General features: G+C 35.2%; 2 protein-coding genes across 4 annotated transcripts in view; one reads left to right on the plus strand and one right to left on the minus strand.

Annotated features, from left to right (window-relative positions):
* LOC128180346 (KICSTOR subunit 2-like) overlaps positions 1-8,497 on the plus strand; it is a 93,774-nt gene extending 85,277 nt beyond the window's left edge. The window contains exons 2-11 of one of the 3 annotated variants that reach the window (XM_052848390.1): positions 3,784-3,818; positions 3,949-4,073; positions 5,289-5,435; positions 5,734-5,915; positions 6,335-6,472; positions 6,694-6,832; positions 7,233-7,328; positions 7,568-7,662; positions 7,815-7,977; positions 8,130-8,497. In XM_052848390.1, the coding sequence (XP_052704350.1) occupies positions 3,963-4,073; positions 5,289-5,435; positions 5,734-5,915; positions 6,335-6,472; positions 6,694-6,832; positions 7,233-7,328; positions 7,568-7,662; positions 7,815-7,977; positions 8,130-8,414 (1,356 nt within the window). In that variant the 5' untranslated portion in view covers positions 3,784-3,818; positions 3,949-3,962 and the 3' untranslated portion in view covers positions 8,415-8,497. Of the gene's footprint in view, positions 1-3,724; positions 3,819-3,948; positions 4,074-5,288; positions 5,436-5,733; positions 5,916-6,334; positions 6,473-6,693; positions 6,833-7,232; positions 7,329-7,567; positions 7,663-7,814; positions 7,978-8,129 lie in introns of those variants that run through there. The other 2 variants (XM_052848381.1, XM_052848400.1) reach the window with 2 other exon arrangements.
* On the minus strand, positions 8,467-20,812 carry LOC128180424 (uncharacterized sodium-dependent transporter HI_0736-like). The gene is made up of 14 exons (XM_052848537.1): positions 20,709-20,812; positions 19,384-19,719; positions 18,530-18,892; positions 13,486-13,615; positions 12,949-13,132; positions 12,671-12,785; positions 12,376-12,577; positions 11,914-12,076; positions 11,620-11,754; positions 11,144-11,283; positions 10,896-10,987; positions 10,618-10,769; positions 9,590-9,719; positions 8,467-9,178 (listed from the first exon to the last, which is right to left on the minus strand). The coding sequence occupies exons 2-14, from the start codon at positions 19,705-19,707 to the stop codon at positions 9,023-9,025; spliced, it is 2,286 nt and encodes a 761-aa protein (XP_052704497.1). The 5' UTR covers positions 19,708-19,719; positions 20,709-20,812; the 3' UTR covers positions 8,467-9,022.
* Positions 20,813-21,586: the final 774 nt, after the last annotated feature.

The following is a 21,586-nucleotide window of genomic DNA, read 5'->3' on the forward strand; positions in this document are numbered from 1 at the left end:
ATGTTTTAATCGGTTTTAGGTCACTAGGTCAAAGGTCAAGGTCAATTGTCCTCGGTCAAAGAAATAAAATGTCTTCACAATTGATCTTGAGAACCCTTTACTTGACAGACTTTGTAAATCGAATCTTTTATAAAAAACTCCAATTAGTTTTGAGTTCACAAGATCAAAGGTTTAGGTCAAACTTGGAGCACTAATACTGATGTTAACGTTTTCCCTATTGACACACAGAATGTCAAAAGAAATATTCTTTGTTGTTTGCTTTATTAATTAATTTCTTGATTTAAGACTCTCCAAACTTACCTAAGATGTGTGAAACCCCCCCCCCCCCCACCCCCCATTCCTGGTTTTAAATACCATTTAATGTGACCTGAGTACCGATACTGGAACTCTGGACATACCTTTTCTTTAACCATATACACTGGGTGTATAATGTATTCACAATACTATAATAATATACGTCAAGGTTTAGCATCCTTTATATCTGACAAGTTACTAGAAAGTTATCATTATCCATCGGCTTGGTATACTTATCAGTAAAAATTAAGATAGAAGATTAAAGTTCAATACTCAATAGTACACGGTATATCTATTTAAAGTCTGTGAGTGCCTTATCTATAGCACTTAGATCTATTTCAGGAAGTCACGTGATCAGAAACCATGGTCAACATCAACTTTGTATATACCATGTAATGCTTATGCTTAGTAAATAAAAGATATAGAGTAATGTCTCTAAAATGCCCCAAAATTGAAAATCGGGTAAATTGTTTGCATATATCGGATCAATTTTTAAGAACCCTTTGTCCGGCGGATATCAGACATGGCTACACTGATATCAAACCGCCCGGCAAACCGGAGTACGTGACCACACTGCTGCATTGAACATGGAGTTAAGTATAGGATCAAAGTGAGCTTTAAAATATATATGAAGAAGCCTAGACCTGTATATGTGCGTGAGTTAATTTAATAACGAGGTCGTCATTAATGGTCTCAGCAAGCCAGGATGCACAAAACACTTCAGTTTTGCAATTATTTTTTTCAGTGGGACTCTCCAAGTGTTGTTGTGTACATAGACTATTACGTCACTGATTATGGAAACTTGGAGCCCATGCTCTAGCTTGACGTCGAGTTCGCCCGCTGTTGCATGCTGCTTCTCTGCTACGACAAACAAAGTGTCGAGTGACGATGGAATGTTTTATATACAAAGTTAGGGATACAGAACTATTTCAGTAGAAGCGATATCAAAACTTCAGGTCAATAAATACAGACTGAGATTGAGATTTCATTGTATTTTCTATCAAACCCAAATCGGGGGTAAATATTGGAAAGGCACAGCCGTAGCGCAAAGGAGGGAAACAGGCATATGCCTCATATCTGAAACGACAATTAATTTTTTTTTAATGTCAGAGTGAAATCGCCAAATTTCCAGTTATGAAAAAATTAAATTACAGAAAATATTATAACATCTTGAAGATGACAACATAATGTTTAGTCTTGATCCATATTATATAAACCCACAATATCCCATGTCAAGCTGATACCCTCCCCATACCTTTAGATAGACTACCCAGATTAGAAGAATATGTCCTCTGAAGAACAGAGCAAGATATTCCATTAAATCCCATCTGTGTGTTCAAAGCTACAAAACCACACATGCAGTTCAAAACAATTTATGAGATAATCGAAACGATAAAATTTTATATAGTCTTATACTGCAAAACATGCACCTTTGCCTATCTGCAAAATGGGTGCGCTATGTACAATGGCGTACGGTTGTTGGTTTTGTTTACAGAATCCATGCAGACTAGGTTATGGATACGGTGTATGAATGATTTCTCTTAAATTTCATTAACAAAACATAGATTAAATTTGATCATTACGAAATGAATAGAATGAGGACAGGAAATAAAATATTTTAAATTTACATAATGGTCCCTTAAAATATACATAACTGACAAATGTATGCTTTCATAAGTGGTAATTTTTTTTGTAAAAATTTTGTAGAGGGAGGTCCCCTACCCCCCTCCCTTTGCGACCCCTCCCGCACCTACCCCCGGTCTTCCGCGCTACGCCCGTTACTGAAGCTTTAGGCTTCAATTTTTGCCTACACATATATACATGTATGGGGCACGCTATGCCACTGAAAGGGGGGGGGGGTCTGTTCTAACCTTTGTTAGATTATCAAATGTAAACTACGATTTCTAATATTCAAATATAAATGTAAATTTGACATTAATTTCTGCTCGAAGTGGTCCACCAGATTACTTGTAAACTCTTGGGAAGAAAGATAACGCAACAAATTAGAATACATTTAATATTACATTTACACGTAGTTAGGACACTTTTTAAAAGATAGTTTTTAATGTGGCTCTATACACCCACAGTTTATTCCAATTTTCAATAAAAGACCACACAACATAAACTTATCAAATACTAAAATGATGATAGGGATACTATAGGTATTTTTAAAGAATTTTTAAAATGTTTTATCGTTTTTTGTTTTTTTTTTTTGTAAAATAATTTTTAAAAAATTAACTATTAACAAATTGAGAGAAATTTTTTTGTCATATGATGGATATTTCCTTCGGATACCTAAAAAAATTCAAAACATTCAAAAATGTTATTACGTATTGCAATTTTTTTTAGTATTTCCCCAAAATATAATTTTTCATATTTCCTTACTCTGTTGAAAAATTATCTGAAAAAGCTGCTTGGTGTTATAAGAAAATGTATTTTAATAAAAGTTACATTAAAAATTGAATGAAAATCATGGCAAATAAACACAAAAAATATTTTAAATTTTATTTGGTATGAAATTTCCTCAGTTAGAGTTATCGTTGTTAAGTCCCAAGGCCCAAACACCTTGGGGACCTTTCATTTCTGAGTTGAAGAAAATTTCCTAAATATCATGTTGGAATAATAAATACATACATATTTCATTATAGGCATATATAAATGAATATATTCGCTTTAATGCAAAACTCAGTCGAATAAATAAAGGGGAAAATTCACTAATTTAATAGGATTTATGTATCCCAACCTGAGAGAAATTCAAAGCCACCCTCTCATTCCTTTAAGGTGGTAAGGAACATCTGTCGATATTAAGGAGGCTGGGGGGTCGAAATATAATGTAATATAAAACCATCAGATTTATTTGAAAAATTTATATGCGATTTCTGAAGATATCAACTGCTATTTGATAAAGAAAAAAATCATATATTTTAATATAAAATTTTATCATTTTCTATCATTTTTATATGGAGCTTTTCTTTTAAAGGAGATCAATATTGTCTAAAATGGCAGCCACCCCAGCCCCCTTAATGTGGATTAAAGTATATTATAATTGAAATACTTTCACCGGTTTAGAATTTTCTTTCGCAGTGGGCTTATATTCAACTCAAAAATACGTTTTCGAAAATTTTGAAAAGTTAAAAATTGTATTGTCTTCAACGGGATTCGCATTCATGACCTACAGGTTTATAGTGAACCCACTAATCCACTGCGCTAAGCTGTAATATGTACATTTCGGTGATGGGAAAAAAAACTATTTAAAAAAACTATACTCAGTTTTTGGTTATTTCGATACGTACTTCCAGATTTACTTTTTTACGTACTGCGTCATCAAAAAGTGGTGTATATAGCAACCATAATTAATTTTTGGTAGCGTATCACTTAAATATCCTATTTCGGAATTTTATGTCTTGTTAGAGCATAGTCAACGTTTAGTGTCGCAAGTAAATTTCCAGTTTAAGTTTTCTGTGGTTGTTTTCACAGGTTAGCAAATGCTTTGTAAAGCAACTAGCTAATCGTTTAGAGAGCATGTAAGTTGATATACATGTATCGTTCAATTCTCATATTCATACATTATAAAATAGGAGACAGAGAGAGAGAGAGAGAGAGAGATGTGCTTTTGTTTGTATTTTTGACACGCATTATATGTTATTTTTTCAGTTCATTAGAATAGGATGGCCAATGTTGGTCGACTATCTCCCAATGGGGATAAAGAGGAACAGTTTTTGGAGGACTACTTCACATGTATCAGTCGTTGTGAACACGACAAAGCCAAAGAACTAGCTGTAAGTACAATACATCCGTTTTACCGGTAACGAATATTTGTCAATATCGAATAATTTTAAGAAAAACAAAGTTAAGGTTTTAAAAAATCCTAGCTAGGTTATTATAATACAGAAATTAATATTTTAGGCCTATCTGTTTGTGGATTTGTTTGACATTTGCACGATTATTTACCGTATTGTTTTTAAATTGAATAGGTAACCTAGATATGACATGCTGGAAGTGCAAGGCAGAAAAAATGAAAATGTGAAAACATATTCAGTCTTACTATAAAAATAAGTTTGTTATTGACCCACATTTATTAGAATAAGATATTTAATAAGATAAAGCATCACATGAAATGATAATTGAGCTTTGAATGAAATTATGAGTTCTAAAAGAACAAAGTGTAGTTTTCGTAGTTTCAGTTTAGTGAGATAGAAGTTTTGGCTGAGTACATTGACAGATACATGAACAATTCAACAAAACAAAGGCAAATTGCAATTACTTATCTTCAGTTACTGTTATAAAGTGTTTTCAGGAAGGTTTAATTTCATAAAGTAAGGCAAAATGAAAACTTTTAAAGATCAGTTTCAATTCTGGAGAAAACAATGAAATTAAAATAATGATAATTTTATTGATTTTATTTGTTTAAATAACACATTCCCACAATTCCTTCTTCATTTGTTAGTTCATAAACTGTATTACATGTATCGAAATAAATTCAAATTGATTGGCCCCAAAATATTTGATCAGAAATGATAGAGGACACTTGATTAAATACTGGAAAACAAATTTGAAACTAGGAAACTGGAGGGGGTGTTGAAATTACTATCTTAGCAATTCATCCTTCATATTTTTGGAAGTTTGTTACCACAGTTTAGAGGGACATAGAAACGATTGAAAGAACAAGTAAAAACATTTTGAATTCTGGCCAAAAATAGTCACATTCATGACGGAACTGCATACTGATTTTTTTTTAACAGTAAAACAAAGTAAATCTAAATGACAAAATGTGTCATTTTACTCAAGGCCTTATAATTTCAACTAAAGTACTGGGTAGATACTTGTTTTTCTTAGTTTTCAGTACCTGTGTCCAAATCTTTTGTAATCACCATTTAGTTTGTCAGATATGACTTATCTAAACCAGACACTTGTTCATATTTTGCAGCTGTAAAAAAAGTAATATTAATTGTAATATATGCATTAATATTTAACAATTTTTTGTTTCAATATAGGACAAAGAACGGGATCTCTATAAGGCAACCTTCGGTTCATCATGGGGTTTATTTTTGTTGTCACTTTCACACTTTGCTGTAGCAGAAAAGAACTACATGTCTCTTGGATTTCTGGAGCAGAAAGGCTTCTTCACTAGATCCAAAGATGTAAGGCCTAAGCCTTAGAATTTTGTTTATTATTTTATTTAGCATGTTAGATATTTAGCGGATGTTAAGTTGATATTTTTTAACAAGTTAGTGTGTATTTAGATTTTCACATTTGTTTTATCTTTTCAAATATCTGCATCTATATATAACACATGCTGCTTTTCCATAAAAAAATCTTAATATTAGAATAGACAACTAAATGTTATAACGGTATGTTTACATAGTTACTAAGTACATTGATTATATAAACAAACTAGTTATATCTCTAGAACATAGATCAGTTTGATGTCACTTTCAGACATTGAAGAGCGGGTATCAGTCACTGATGCATGACTTGAGACGAGTAGAAGAAGCTGTGAAGTCGGCAGAAGAACAGAGCTTTGGAATGACTGCTAGCACGCTGGAATTTGAGAAACTACTGGCACATCTGTGTGATCAGCTCTGTTTCTTCACACAGGCCAGACAAGAGACAATCCATTTGTATCCTTCTCCAATCCTCTTTCATAATCCTTATGTTGGTTTGTTTTAAGATTTATATACATGTACTTGAATAAGGAACCTAGTACAAAACGCTAAGTGAACAATTATTTGATATGATTACATAGTTATACCAAATTGAATGTCAATCCCAATTCAGTCTGTATGTATTATCCTATCCTAATGGACTAGTTATTTACAGACAAACAGATTAATACACAATCTTAAATCTTAGTACAGTGTACATAAAAAAGAGAATGAATACTTTTTGTTTAAATTTTGAAGCAAATTATGATACATTTTAGGTATTAAGAACTTAGGTTCTTCCATTGATTTAAAGATGTCCAGTGTCATATATCTGAGCAAGTACTGTAGATGCATTGATTTTAAGACAAATGTATTATCTTTGACAAATGTTCTAGTTATGAACAGGTCCACATCATGGGAATGACAAAACACATAAATTTTGAGGATCTCAGCATGGTAATTGAAGATATCATCTCGGTGCACAGCAAGAACTTTCATCACCCGATTCTGGCTCCTCTCAAATCAGTGTTTGGGTAGTTTCTGTTTATATTTGACATAATTTAACAGCTTAAAATAAGAATGTTAAACACCTACCCATATTGATAATGAATGTCATAGAATAAATCCCAAGGTTAAGGTGTAATTAAACACAAATGTCTATAGTGTAATAAATTCAAAGAATGCCAGGATGTTTGATCAACATATGGTTACTGATCTACTTAGTTATCAAGTCCCTTTGCATCAATACTTGTAGATATGAATGTGACATTTTACATCATCTATTGGTCGCCCAAACCACGATGTCAGAATGGCAGTTTCTTACATCCCTTTTACACATTCACGAAGCCCATACCAAGCTCACTAGCTGGGGGGCGTTAATTCAACTGAGAGAGGTGAGGCTCGGTAAAATACAAAAGTAACTCGAACCAGTTTATGGTTTGATAGCAAAGTTAAGTTTGTTGTACAATTTCTTTATTGTCAATGATGTTTTTTACTGAATTAAATGGTTAGTTTATAAAAGTATTATTCATTAATGTGTAATAATTTTAATGTATATTTTTATCTCAACTCACTTCTTGTATAGATATTTTTCTCTTAAGAAAATAACTTGCCACAGGTAATTGTTCTGATTACATGGTTAACAACATCCTCGTATTTGCATGTATTGTATACTAGTAAATGGATATGAATTTAAATTGAAAAGGAATAGGTAGAAATGCTTATACATGTACTCAGTATCATGTGCAAAGATTGTATGTGTCCTGTGTAATCTTTTGTCTTTCTGTTCAACAGACTAAGAAGTCGACCTTTGGGGGCTCTAGTAAGCATGCCTCACCTCCCGCTCTCTACCCATGGCTTAACAGATTTAAAAATCTCCTTCTGTCTAAAGTGAGTTCTTCCAGAATGCAGTTTCTTTCAACAAAGAATTTGCTCTCTCTGTCTCTCTCTCTCTAAGAGGTTTCAACTTAATGTCATTTGCACCGACCACAAATTCCAATCACATTTTTTATTACCATTTACCGGTACTGACTCCATATGAACTGAATGATTGAATTGAGATGTCTTATTTATTTAGATGCAGTTTGCTCAGATTTCATTGAAAACATGTATTTCATCTCTGATTTCAGTTTAGTATTTACTTCTATGACATATTACAAAGACAGTCGTCTCCCCCAGAAATGAAGTCTTTGATTAGCAAAACACCAGATGATTTTGTAACAAGGTACCATTTCCATATTTTAAGATAGATTAGCTTTTACAAAAGATGAGTTATGAGTGTCACCTGATGGATGTGTTGAAAAGAGTTGAAATGATTTACTCTTGCTCATTGTTTATTTAATCAAAATTAAACAAGGGCAACTTAACTTATTACAGGATACAGACATTTCACAAGAAGACGGATGCTTGCCATGTAGCTCTGGTGCTGAACACTCAGGGTCTAGATGGTGTCTATCCTGGGGGATACCAATGCCCGGGTAGAATAGTGGAGACCCCCCAAGGACTCAATTCATTTCCGACCATTTTCTCTTACCCTGGGGTATGACATATTGACTTAATGTAACTATACATGTGATCTTAGTCTGAGTCATAATTCAGTAAAAAAAAGTTGCTGGTCATAACTTTTTTCTCATATAGATATTACAAAAATGACATGATGTAATTTTCTTTTTCGTTAACTCTTGACCCTAGGAGAGGCCAGCCAATCATTTCCCTTCTGTGGTGATGATGCTTACGGAAGGGCGTGAGAGAGAGGATCCAACAGCTTATGCTCAGGACAAGATACACTACCTGTACGACAAAGGCTCTCACTCCTCCTACTTCTACACACAGGTCGACGTCCGCATCAGTCTGGTCGTCATATTCGAGAGCAAGAAATCCGAAAAGGACTCGTACGTTAATACATTCATGAACGACATTGCCACACATTTAAGATGTACAAAATTTTTCATTTCACTGAAAGCAGGATCTAAGTGAGAATTGAAACAGAGGAGAAAAAGTTTATTGTTTGTTACAAAAATGTGCAATATTGTAAATAATAAAATACTTTTAATAATCTACATGTAGAATATTGTTTTGATATAACATCTTATTTTATTATACATTTTTATAAAACTTAAGTTTAAGTGTGTACAACTTAAAGTAAAAAAAACTTGTAAATTAAAGGGTGAAAAATTTGATCAGCTTCTGTAAGTTTTGGATTTATGACAGTACAAGTACCCAGTAGGTCAGGCTCCACCGTCACCAAAATTTTCAAATCCCTCAACACATTCCTTAACTCAAATCCTTTAAAGAAAAGTGCATAAATTTGAGGCCAAACCTCAGACTTGAGGAAAGTTGGTGACGGCGGGGCCGGGAGCAAAAATGTTTGAATGATATACATGTATTACATAATGTATTGAAGTGTGGCTTCTGAACTCTGTGTTATTTATGCAGAAAACTTGTAAAATTCAAATACAAAATCCAGGCATTTGTAAACTGACATTCCTGCACAACGGAGGAGAGTTTTTTCTTTTAGTTTTCATAAAATGTCCACAGATATAGTTGATACAAAAAAAACCCATAACCCAATAGAACTTGCTCCATCATAACTGGACGTCTTTGTAGGAGATTACTTTTTCCGTGGCTGACGTCTCTAGATCTTTCTGTCCCAGCAACCTGACGGTGTCTTCACCCTCCGATCTCCGGCAGCACAAGTATATCATATTGATTGAAAACAACAGCACCATGAGTCCGCCCCACTGAAAGGGGAGAACGGTAGTGTTATTAAATCTGTTTGGAGGAAGGATAATTTTACAGTTGCTACAGTAACTGTTCTTGGTCGTCTTACACGATAAACGTAATAGAAGGCCAACATATCATACGAGCAAGCGCTGGTGTGTCACTTTCCAATCTTCACTAACCGTGCTAAAAAATACGACACGTTGCCTTCTATGTACAACAGTTACTACAACGGATTGCACGTGTAGTATATGTGTACATACGTATTTATCACACAATATTTTTCGAAGCCCAATATAATAAAAATCATTAAAAAAATCAAAAATCTTGTTGACCCCGCCCCTATAAACATACAAAGCCAAAAAGGCAAAAATTTTAAACAGCAACAAAATTAAATCCCGCCGGTGAGAGTTAGAGGTTGCCATGCTTACCTGTACCACGGTGATGACAAGGGTCTCCCTCCCGAACTCATACCACTTCTCCTCGTCCCCTGCCTCCCCATCGATCAAGTCGTAGGCCCACCAGCCGATGATGAACAGGGCCTCCAGGGGGGCGATGATTCTGTAAGGAGTCGGTGTGACAGTCAAGGACACAAGATGTCTTTATTTACCGATGCTATACATGAGATATCGATTTTCAAATGGAGAAAAAAATATAACTGGATATTATTTAAATTTTTATTCATGTAACGATAGATACTCAGAGGTATAGCTTAATACATGTACTTCGCAAAGATAATTTAAAATTTTAAAAAGTAATAACGTGAAGTTACTTTGTCAAAATACTCAATACTAGAGCCAGTCAAGATTGCTATGTTTTCCTAAATCTGAAGTATAAATTTATGTACAAACGCTTCAGTTCAATGGGAACCCTAGATATTCTTCGTCTATACATTACTTTTATAATAAAGAATCATAAGTGGGACGAGATTATTTAGTATCTTTACATCAGGTCGAAGGATCATATTTTAGCAATTTTAGACTTGATTTTTTTTTTTTACACAAATTCATGCAATGTATATTTATCATGAAACTTAAGTTGGTTAAATCCTTCCCCGAGCCATAAAGGCGCATAGGGCCGGTGCTTATCCCCGGTTTCCGTGGTGCTAAGCCGATGAGAGTCATTTACTCCCCTTGGATGGGACACCAGTCCATCGCAGGTTAATTCCCAGCTTTTAAAAAAGCCAGTGCCCAATTTCAGCTGGGTACGTACACTGAGGCAATGAAGATAGGGTGCCTTATTTAAATGCACAACACACAATATCAAGTGAATACAGCGGGGTTTGAACCAGTGACCTTTGCGCCAAAGACCACCGAGTCATGTGCTTTATCATGAAATTAAACTTTTTAATTGCTTTTCAATTTGCTCAATGTTTTCAATCAAAAAACATTAAAACAATGTACACTTTTTGACTTAGGTCTAAGATTGCTTCATGATGCTTGGGGCGGATCTTACTTACTTGACCAACCATTCCCAGACACGTGGGAGCCTCCAGTCTCCCAGACTGTAACGGTTGAACATTTCCTCTCGGAACTTCCTTGACCCGTAGGTGACTACCATTATTTGTAGCATGAAGCCGTTGATGACCAAAGCAAACCCCCAAACAAAGTCCTTTGATAAATCAACGAGTGTTCGAATGGATTTATGATCATCAAAAAATAAATGATTCTCTTGTAATTTATTAAGTAAATCATTAAATTGAAATAAAGTACCTATGTCGTTATAAAGTAAACCAACCTGATTGGTCAAAACATCCAGATTGAGAGCTGAAGCCAAACCTCCGAGAAAAAGTAACAACACGGTGCAAGGCATTCCGAATTTCCTCGGAACTAGAAGTATAACCCAACAAAATTCAGTCAGCTTCAAAAGCTTCACCATTAATATAAATGAACATTTTAAAGAGCAGAGGCACAGAATGTTAATTTCTATTAGTGTCTTGAATTTGTTGACCTTAAGTTTAATGTCGATTGATAGCGTTACATTACCACCAAAATCATATAAGGTATGCGTGACCATTTCCACGTTAGCTACCAGTGAGGTTACGCCAGCAATGGAGAGACAAGCAAAGAAGAGGACACACAGGATTCGACCAAACGTGCCGATCGTCGAAAAAAGCACCGGGATCCTAAAAATAAACAATGCATGTTGTGTGGACGACGAAGAACACAAGCGTGTATACCATTAAGCCCCTCTAAAAAACAGCAACAACAAAAAACAAAACTCCATGGCTACACAAAGTAATTTTATTTGGACTCATCATGCGGTTACTTATGAGGTTACCTTTTTAATAATGAAAAGCAAATTTTACAAGTTATTCACTTACTGCGAAATAATGCAATGATTGGAAGGTACACAGATGATCTAACTTTCTTGTTATCGAACGTTTCTTATATTGCAGATATTAATATTATTAACGGTAATTCATGTAGTTACAGGTCGGCAATGACTGACCTTGACTTACCAGATAAAGGTCAGACCCGTGCTGCCGGGCCCCGCCTGTTTCATTATGTCCAGGATTCCTGGCTTTGATATAGTGGGTTCCAGTGCAATCATGGTAGAAAATACAGTAGCGAAAAGCATGATTCCACAAATCAAGCTGAAATTTTTATAGCAGATATTCAAAATGGATCACCTTACATAAAAGCTTTGGATAAAAATAAATTTGTTTGTTTGCTCTCTACCAACAAAAACAAGAGAGAGAGAGAGAGAGAGAGAGAGAGAGAGAGAGAGAGAGTCCCTATTGTCAACGAATTACCTGATGAGGTTATTGATAGATGGAATGAGTATTCCGTATTTAACAATATTATTGTTTATGGTCATGAAGGAGGCATATGGTATCATGAGACCCATCCCCGCCCCTGTGTCGAAGGCGTTCTGACTCAGGGCGTCAACCCACAAGCGGGGCTCGCCGAAAGAGTCTAAACAGAAAACAGTAAATGTCGATTTTTAGAATACTAAGCTTCTTCTTAAGCAATATCTACGGAATGTATTCCTGCATGTATACATGTAAATAATGAATTAGGGTATTTACAGATGTATTTATTATATTCATGAAAAATGAAGGTAAATAATTCAAAGAATATTGATTTGCGAAAATAACTGTTACAAGCTTAAAGAACCGAACATATACATGTAATTACAATGCTTTTGCAAAGACATTAAGTTGGCGTTTCATCTTTGGCTGCTACTTAATCAATAATGATGCATGCTTTCTTACCCCAGTGCGGCGTGAAAAGAAACCTGATGCCAACGTCTGCATAGTCTCTAGTCAGGGACCAGACAAATGTAAACAGAATGATCACCAACAAGAGCGGAACTAGGAACATGTTGGTTTTCTCTATTGTACTGACACCCCTCAACACCGCCAACCCAGCCAGAGAGGACGCAATAGCGTGCGTCAGGATAGGCCAATTGCTGTGCTGTTACATGGAATTAATATTACTTTAAAACTTCATTTTTGATAAACTAGAGTTAATAGAGTTTACTTTCGTGTGATTTTTTTTCTTAGTTACTTCAGCAAAGTCTTGAAATATCTTCTCTCCTTCTGCCGCTGTTTCTGGGAGGTCATGTCCGATCATGTAAACAAAATAGTAGAGGCACCACCCCAACACTACTGAGTAGTAACATCTAAAAATAGTAACAAATGTTTGGGTGGCTATTTTTCTACAAATATTTTTACTCATAACCTAAAAAGTCTATTCCATCGTTAAGTTTTGGTCAAGTTATTCTAAATAAGAAATTTTAGAACCATGTACACATTTTCAGAGATATACTAGTATTTACAACTAACGATATTAGGAAAGTAACCATGGTAATCCCCGCTCCGCACCACGTGGCTCCATCTCCAATTATGTGTCTGAATGAGCCAATCACAGCCTTCCTTGTATATCGACCGGTTCCATACTCAATTAGCAGCATGGGACTCGACCACAAAACCAGAAACAGAACCCATGCAATCAGAAATACCAGACCACCTTTAATGTAAAAAAACCCCAACAAAACAGGTAAATAGAAATTGATTTAAGTGATGTTAAATTAAAAAGTAAAATTTTAAACAACAAAAACAGAATATAATATGTATATATAGAAATTGATTAAAGTGATGTTAAATTGAAAAGTTAGGGTTAGAACAACATAAACAGGATGCTGGTAGTACCATATGTGTAAAGGAAACTGATTTAAAAGGTGTTAAATTGAAAAGGATATGTAAATTGTTTATTCGAATGAAACGTATATGTACAGGTGTTTGAATTGTTATGCAAATAGGCAGTTACCAGAATTACAAGTTAGTAGTTATACAGTAACTACTGCGGTTATATACATGTACCTTGTTCCTCGCTGTTGGAGGCTAGTATCCTCGGGAACCTCCATATGTTCCCTGTCCCCACCACAGACCCCAGACAAGAACAAATCAAACCGAGGCGGTTGCGGAAATGAGGTCTCTCCTCAACTCTCTCCTGTAAAAAGTTAACGTTAACACATACCTAACAGATGTAGTGTGTAGTTTTAGAATACCCGATACATATACAATGTACTTATACCGGTATTTGTAATCAGGTGACATGGTGTCTAGAACAGATCAATAGAATCATTTGTAATTCAATGTATGCAATGAACGTACATTTAACAAGCCTTTAGAGTTTTATTTGCAATGCACTTTTCGATCACTCAGAATTCAGTATTCCTAGAAAGTCTAAAGAGCAGTGGGCGGCTTTGTTATGTGCGGTAACGCAAACATAGGAGTGTGTTGGGACTTGGTTGCTTTGCTCTTTGCGTTCCTTATGGATCTTGCTTTTGACGGCGATATTACTACTTCTATAAAGATGGTGGGGGCTTCAAGCTGATATTTATTTATTCAGTACTTCAATAGTTATAGAACAATGGACAGTCATTTTGTTTCCTTTCATTTCTATTTCGTTCCACATTACATGTATAAAGGTATCCCTTCTAGGCTCACAGGCGTGAGGTTGAAGGTTAGAACATAGCATCATTAGCTACAAGAAATTAACCATTTACTCCTCCATTTCAAACAACTGCCCAAAACTGAAGACATCACACCAGGAGGAAGTCACGACACAGTCATAATAACACTAAACACTAATTTAAAAGTTATCAGCACTTAGCTTTTTTAACTTTTATTCCATTTAGCTATTTAAATAGTACTTCCTGTTAACGTTCGTGTCTATATTTGAGAATATATGATGAACAAAAAAGTGTATGGGTTACTATTTTGTCAAGGGATTTCTTTATGGAGGGTAATCGTATGGTGTTACGATGGGGCCACTTCGACCTTCGCACTTTCGCCTTTAGGTCGAGGTGCGAAAGTGCGAAGGTGCGACGGCGAAGGAGCGAAAGTGCGAAGATGCGAAGGCGAAAGTGCGAAGTTGCGAAGGCGAATTTAAAGTACGATACTACTATCGCTCCTTCGCCATCGCATCTTCGCACTCTCGCCTTCGCATCTTCGCACTTTCGCCTTCGCCTTTTTATAATTGTGGAGCTCTCTATCGTTTAAAGACAATTTTAGCTATTTAAAAGGACATCTGAGGCAGACGATGAACTTTTTAGAATTTATTTTCAACAGCCTGCGCAGATCCATAACTTTTTCTAGGGGGGGGGGGGGGGTGGATGGATAATTATATTTGTCGGGGGTGGGGGAGGGTTCCGAGACATATTTTAGAGATTTTATTATATATAATTAACAAAATTAAATTTTCTGGGGGGATGAGATCCGGACCCTCCCCCCCCCCTTTACTGCATGTGTGAAGTTATTAATATTGAATTTTCTGGGGGGCGGACCCCCTCTCCCCCTCTAGACCCATACATCAGCAAGGAGTGTCGCAAAATGAAATTAGAATGTTACTGTGTTTGATCCACGGTAAACAGACAGCTGCTAAGTGTCTGGAAGTGCATATGTATACATTATGGCGGACATCACATTTTATATGGAGTATATAATGATTAGACATAGCCAGCACTGGTAAACATATATGTCACAGATACACATTAAAATATTTATAAACATTCATAGTAAGCACAATGGCCTAGCGCATGCGTACCAATGATATCATGGATTAATCGGAAAACCTTGGCGAGTACGGTATCTGCATCAAATTCTATGTAATCGACCGAGACTTTCTGAATGCTATCAAAAAAGGCGAAGGCTAAAGTGCGAAGTTGCGAAGGCGAGAGTGCGAAGTTGAGAAGGCGAAGGAGCGAAAGTAGTATCGCTCCTTCGCCTTCGCACCTTCGCACTTTCGCCATCGCATCTTCGCGCTTCGCCGCCGCATCTTCGCACTTTCGCTCCTTCACCAACACGATTGCATATTCGGATTTACAAGTTTACATGTCTGGATTTCTGAACACGATTACCCTCCATATTTCTTTATGTATTGAACAAGTATACAGATATTCTGTTCAAGTAAGATAACCAAATGAATTATACCAATAATGTCGGGAACAATAACAAGCATAAAAGTGTAGGTGATATTAATAGGTGACAATATATTTTGTCAACAAGTTCACATTTTTTATTAAACTGAATGTGATATTGTTTAATAATATGAATTATACCAATAACAAAAAAGTTAACGGATATAAAGAAAAACATCCCCAGATGTATTTTTCATTATGGTTTCTTACCACATTATCCATAGTTTTGAGTTGTGCTAATTTATTGGTCCCATCATATTAGTGTTGTTTTTATGGATATACATAACATGTCTACCTGTGGTAGGTCACGAGACGACATGTGTATCATATGACATGTAATGTACACACACATAAGTGCAACAACATTCATTCAATAACTGATACTAGCATATCTCCTGAATAGTATCGGTTTGTGACTAACACTGGGACAGTGATTATTAGTTGATCTATATTGTACTAGTATTCTATGTTTTTCAGTTGGGGAAGGGATCCAAATAAATCCAAATAGGACATGTGTTTCGTGATTAATTAACCTGGACCGTAAGGAATTGGATTCGGATTAGAACGCATGCGTTCGCTAGCCCGAGTACAAGCATATACATGTAGGTCAAAGTTCAAAGACTAATCATTGACCTTGATTAAATCGTCCCAAGAGGTGGAATATGTAATATATAAGAGGTGGAGATGAAATAAAATGTTCTTTTCCTGAAAGAAATATATATAAAAAAGAAAAAAAGTTGGTAGTAGTATAAAGGTACCGTATAAAATAGGATTTAAACGAGGTTCTAATTTTTTTGTGCTTTATCAAATGTTTACATCTTAAAGTTCTCGCCAAGATGAAGTGGTGACTCATTTTTATTAAGTCATGACTTTAGATTATTCTTATCTAACAACTGCATCAAAAATGACTTTAGATTATTCTTATCTAACACCTGCATAAAAGATGCACATAAACTGCACTTTAAAAGCAACAGAAACATTTTCAGCCATGCTGTTAAGTGTACCTGATATCAATATTTGATTGTCCAGAACCAGAAGAAAAATGTCATGAAAACCCCGGCGAAAAGTGCAAGTACCCATAAAATGGATTTAACAGTAAACTGACTGCACCTTTCTTTCGGAATGTGTCGTTGTTTCATCAAGTGATTTATTGTTAACCTTCCCAGTCCCCCAATATATATAGGGATGATCGAATTGATCGAGCACCCAGACTTGTGGTCACAAACCCGGAAGATGAAAACACAGAAAAGGCGTCCGGACAAGTTGTGTTTATTTAACGGGTACAGACGATTCCGATATCCCGAAACTAATCTACTTGGAGAAAGTTTTACAGTTGAACTCGTGTATCACAAAATCTTGACGTTAGAAATTTCTCTTAAAACTGTTTTGGCAAATTTAGACATTTGTAAAACAAATCATATTGCTGTGATATTTGTTCGAAACAATTTTGCAAACAACCCACTGTAAAATGACAAAGGTAACTTGGAAATTTCTTCTTTTTGAGAATTGATTTTTATCAACTCTTCTATGCAGTTACTCTGGCAAAACGGAATAAAAATTTAGTACTTGAAAATGATCGATAAATTCGATGTTATGTTTTCAGATGTATTGTTTTTCCAGGCAACTTATTTATGAATACATTATAATTGTCAGGTTTTAAATGGTACGAACAATTTAAATAGATATTTTTGTATTCGTATGTAATCCTACGCCAGAGTTTAGTAAGACTGGTTCATTGTCATTGATTACCAAAGCGCCATTTCTACAGCGGTAGCGTTTGGAATAAAGGACAGACTATCCAACATAAAGATAGAATCAGTACTGGCGTATTCTAGACTTTATTATTTGATTTTCAAAATATTGCTTGGATACAATTTTTCAGAAATATTTCGGTTACTGAAACATAATGCATCGGTAAGTTTGATGACTTTACTTCTATCTTTGAATATTACAGAACAGGGTTCATATGGGGGTTTCCTTCAATAGCTCGGAATTCTTCTATAATTATTCAAATACAACTAAGAAACTACTTGCTATGCAAAATTACATACCGTTGATTTAATCAATAATATCAAAATAAAATCAACTTCAGTACTTTGATTATAAGATGCATATAATCTTGATAGTGCAATCCACCAGATTACAGGTATAAAATACAAGAGTTAACAGATATGTTCATAGTAATTTATTTACTATAAAGAAAGCAAAGTAGGAAAATATTTTTCAAACCATAAGAGAGTAACCCAGGAAAGGTTTAGAAACTCTCAATGTTCCAGAAGAAAAACAGTAATACTGTAAATATTTTAAAAACAGTGAAATGGCACTAGGTGTGTTGTTAGTAATGGCAGATATTGGTTGTCTCACAAGGCAGTGTAAGCTACAGGGAAACACAGTCAATGTAAACGATACATATATCTGGTAAAGCTTATCTCAAGCCATAATTATATAAATGTTACTGATCTTAAATTTCAACAGCGCAAAGTTTTGATTTTTTCACAGCCACATAAAGAGACTAGAATAAAATACCGATTGTTCTTGTTACATTTATTTTGACAAAAAAAAATTTGAACTAAATGTAGTTATGACTGAATTAGAGTTGCTTTAGACATTAAGAGTAAACTGCTGTAGTTAAAAAAAAACCCAGACAAACTGATGACTAAGGTTAAATATAGCAATGTCTCAAACCAAAATCTAGGTGGGGAAAGATATGACAAATTGCTGGAGAGTGGAATTAAATCATTTAAGATGAGCCACATGTTATCATGATGTGCTTTTAATTTAATATTTAACACTGCAATGACATAACATATTTCTGGAGTCTTTAAAAAATAAAAATATCTGCAAAACAAAAGTACAGTAAATCAACAGAGTGTATATCATATAATCTACAGCACACATAAAAAAGTTAATCTATTAAAGCAACAGTCTAAAACCTATTCTACCAAGGATTTGTTCATGAATGTGCATAATCGTTGCAAGGCCAGATGACAAGAGTCTTTGTGATAGTTAGGTCCGGAGGAATTAGTGAAGGCATGAGCTGCCTCATCATAAATATTCATCTCATAATCCACATTTCCCGCCTTGAACTTCTCTTCCAGCTTTTCCACGTCCTTTGGAGATGAGAACCCCACCAAATCATCCAGGGCTGCGAAGTGACACTGTACTGGACACTTGATAGTGGAAACATCACACAGTTTCTCATCCGGAATTCCATAGAATGGAGCAATGGCATCTACAACATCCTGTAATAAGGCTCCGGCTGCCAAGGAGAGAGCTCCGCCCATACAGAACCCGGTCACGCCCACCTACAGAGAAAAAAATAATATAGAGGAATAATTCTAACAAACACACACAAATACTTGCCTAGGACCAATTTTAGCTGAAGCAAGTATCTACTCTCACTACCAAATAAGTTTGAATGTTAAATTGAGATGTTTCATTACATTGCGCTAGCTCTCACTCACCATCTTTGTTTTATTGCAATAACAAGAAAGGGTTCTTGGCAAGAATTTGTCTAGAGCCAGTATATATTTTAGGTTCTTAGCTCCATCCAAAAGCTACTATTACTTAACTTTCAGAATAGAAGTGGCTAATCTCTATGGGGCTGTTAAAATTCAAATACCAAACACAATCAAAACTTGAATTTTCCCACTTTAAAACTTCAGTTATCATGAAAATGTCCTTTTTTTTGCATTTTAGTTTCATTTGTAATCATTACAGTTATCTCCTTACATGAACTGTCAGATTTATGCATATATAAAATGTAAAACTTGAGCTTAAGTCCCAAACTCCCTACCTTTTTACAGCCCATGGACTTTAGGTGGAGGATAGTGGCCCGGATGTCTTTGACTGCCCCTGGCCAGTCGAGGTTGCTCATCAGATGGCCGGCCTCTTCATGGTCCGTTGCTATCTTTCCTCTGTACAGGTCAGGAACGATTGTAACAAAATTTCCCATTTTGCCGATATCGTGGGCCTCTTCTTTGATTTGCTTGTTCATTCCCCACCATTCTTGGATTACCACCAGTCCCTTGTCACTCTCGGCCAGTAACTCATCAAAGACAATGCATGGCAAATCCCCTTTGGGATTTTCTGATTTTATTGTTACTTTTTCACCACTCATGGTTGTAAATTTCTGAAAAAAAAAAAATGAAACTTCAATTATCATTCCTATAACAACCTTTTAATATGTTTTATGGTGCGACCGTTCAATTTACGCAGAATTGTGGGTACAAATCTGATGACAGAATTTTCAGTTTGTCAAACGTAGCAGTAGTCTGAATTTTCTCTTAGCCCAGGCATTATCATTAGAGATATCACAGTGCTTCCTGGCGCTTTGCTCTTGCTATTATTTCATCAATAGATAGAAGCAAATTATATATAGATTTGAATTGAATAAATATTATTATTTTTACATCATTCACCATACAAGGCACAATATCTTCCCCACCGAGGGGGGGGATCACTTTACTATGTAATTGAATATAATTTCTGAATTTCGATGAAGGGGGAAGACAGGGGGGTCTACATCTACGCTCTTTGGGCAGATGCTTAATTGTGAAAATACAGAAAGAACATTTATTCTGGAAAATAAAATATAAGATATAGCCAAACCACTTCTAAACTATATGTAACATGAGCTGGTTGTCAATGAGTTTGCTGCAACACTGTCAACATGATTTTCCATACCTAAATTTTAGGGTGCCCTACAAGGCTATGCATTTTATTGTGCCGTTTTGTTTGTGAAAAAAACCCCAGAAGGAACATATAAGATATAGCCCAACCCCTTCTTCTAAACTATGTAACATGAGCTGGTTGTCAATGAATTTAATGTAATACATGGTTTTCCATATCTAAATTTTAGAGTGCACAACAAGGCTTTGCATTTGTTTAACGAAATCCTACGTTTTAACATGAATCTCGTAAACAAAACCTTTAAACGTCTGTCATATCAGATATCATGTCAAATCTAATTTCTATAAATACCAATCGTCCAAAAAGATAGCAATCTTTTCATCGGTCAAATGCGATGACCTTAGGCGGAGTAACATGTAAAGCATTACACTAGCAATGTACTCAAATCAACTGCAGACATAACATCGACATAAAATACCCGAAACTTACCCTTGACAGAAAGTGCCAGAACACGGCGAGGGGCGATCCAGGCAATCTTAAATATCTACCAATCAGGTGCGTCACTTCCCGGTTCTGCTTCAGATGTATGGAGGGTGAGTGCGCGCTAAAATTATATAATAAATATGAGTCATCAAAGTAGGGTAGAAGGAAGGAGGGGGGTGTCAAAAGATGAAATAAATAAATAAATAAATAAATAAGTAAGGCATTGGCTTCGTGAATCTCTAGATAAACAATCAGATCAGTGTTATGTTTATTCATCAACCAAACAGAATTGCAGAATTTACAATGACCAATTATTTGATAAAGTTGTGCAGCATTACAAAATACCTTATTTCATTTTTTTTTTAAATCATTCGGATCAAAATATGGTATAAGGAGGTCGATTTTGAACCCTACATGTAAAATCTTGCCGGGAATTTGAGGTAAATTAATTTTCATAAAATGATGATAAACTGAATGGCACAAAATTATTTTGAGCGATGTGCTTTCATGGCATCTATTTGGAGAAATGCAATGTCCACGTATATTAATAAGAGTAGCATATATCACTTTTAAATGCTAAGTTGTAAATCATTATTCAAAACTTCTACTATCTGAATATAACGGTCGTATCATCGATATCAAAATATACAACAGTTGTTTATGTTTATTTCCCAGAAATTCAACACACTGCACGAAGTCACTGTGCTTATATATACAGAACATTTAATTTTTATGTTTTTTTTTATTTGTTCGGAAGTGGGGGGGGGGGGTAGCCAAGACATTGATTGGATCTTGTATAGCTTATCTTAGCTGCAATAATGTAGCCCTCTCCCGATTTTTTTTTTTTGGGGGGGTGGAGTTAACTTCAGATATAAAAAATCGTA

This window comes from Crassostrea angulata, chromosome 1 (assembly GCF_025612915.1).
Source record: "Crassostrea angulata isolate pt1a10 chromosome 1, ASM2561291v2, whole genome shotgun sequence".
In the NCBI taxonomy this organism is placed as follows: domain Eukaryota; kingdom Metazoa; phylum Mollusca; class Bivalvia; order Ostreida; family Ostreidae; genus Magallana; species Magallana angulata.

Coding starts and splice junctions, on each gene's coding strand:
- LOC128180424 (XM_052848537.1), bottom strand. CDS start 19,707: ATGAGTGGTGAAAAAGTAACAATAAAATCAGAAAATCCCAAAGGGGAT. Junction 18,893..19,383: donor AGTCCATGGGCTGTAAAAAG/GTAGGGAGTTTG, acceptor TTTTCTCTGTAG/GTGGGCGTGACCGGGTTCTG. Junction 11,755..11,913: donor TCTATCAATAACCTCATCAG/GTAATTCGTTGA, acceptor TAAAAATTTCAG/CTTGATTTGTGGAATCATGC.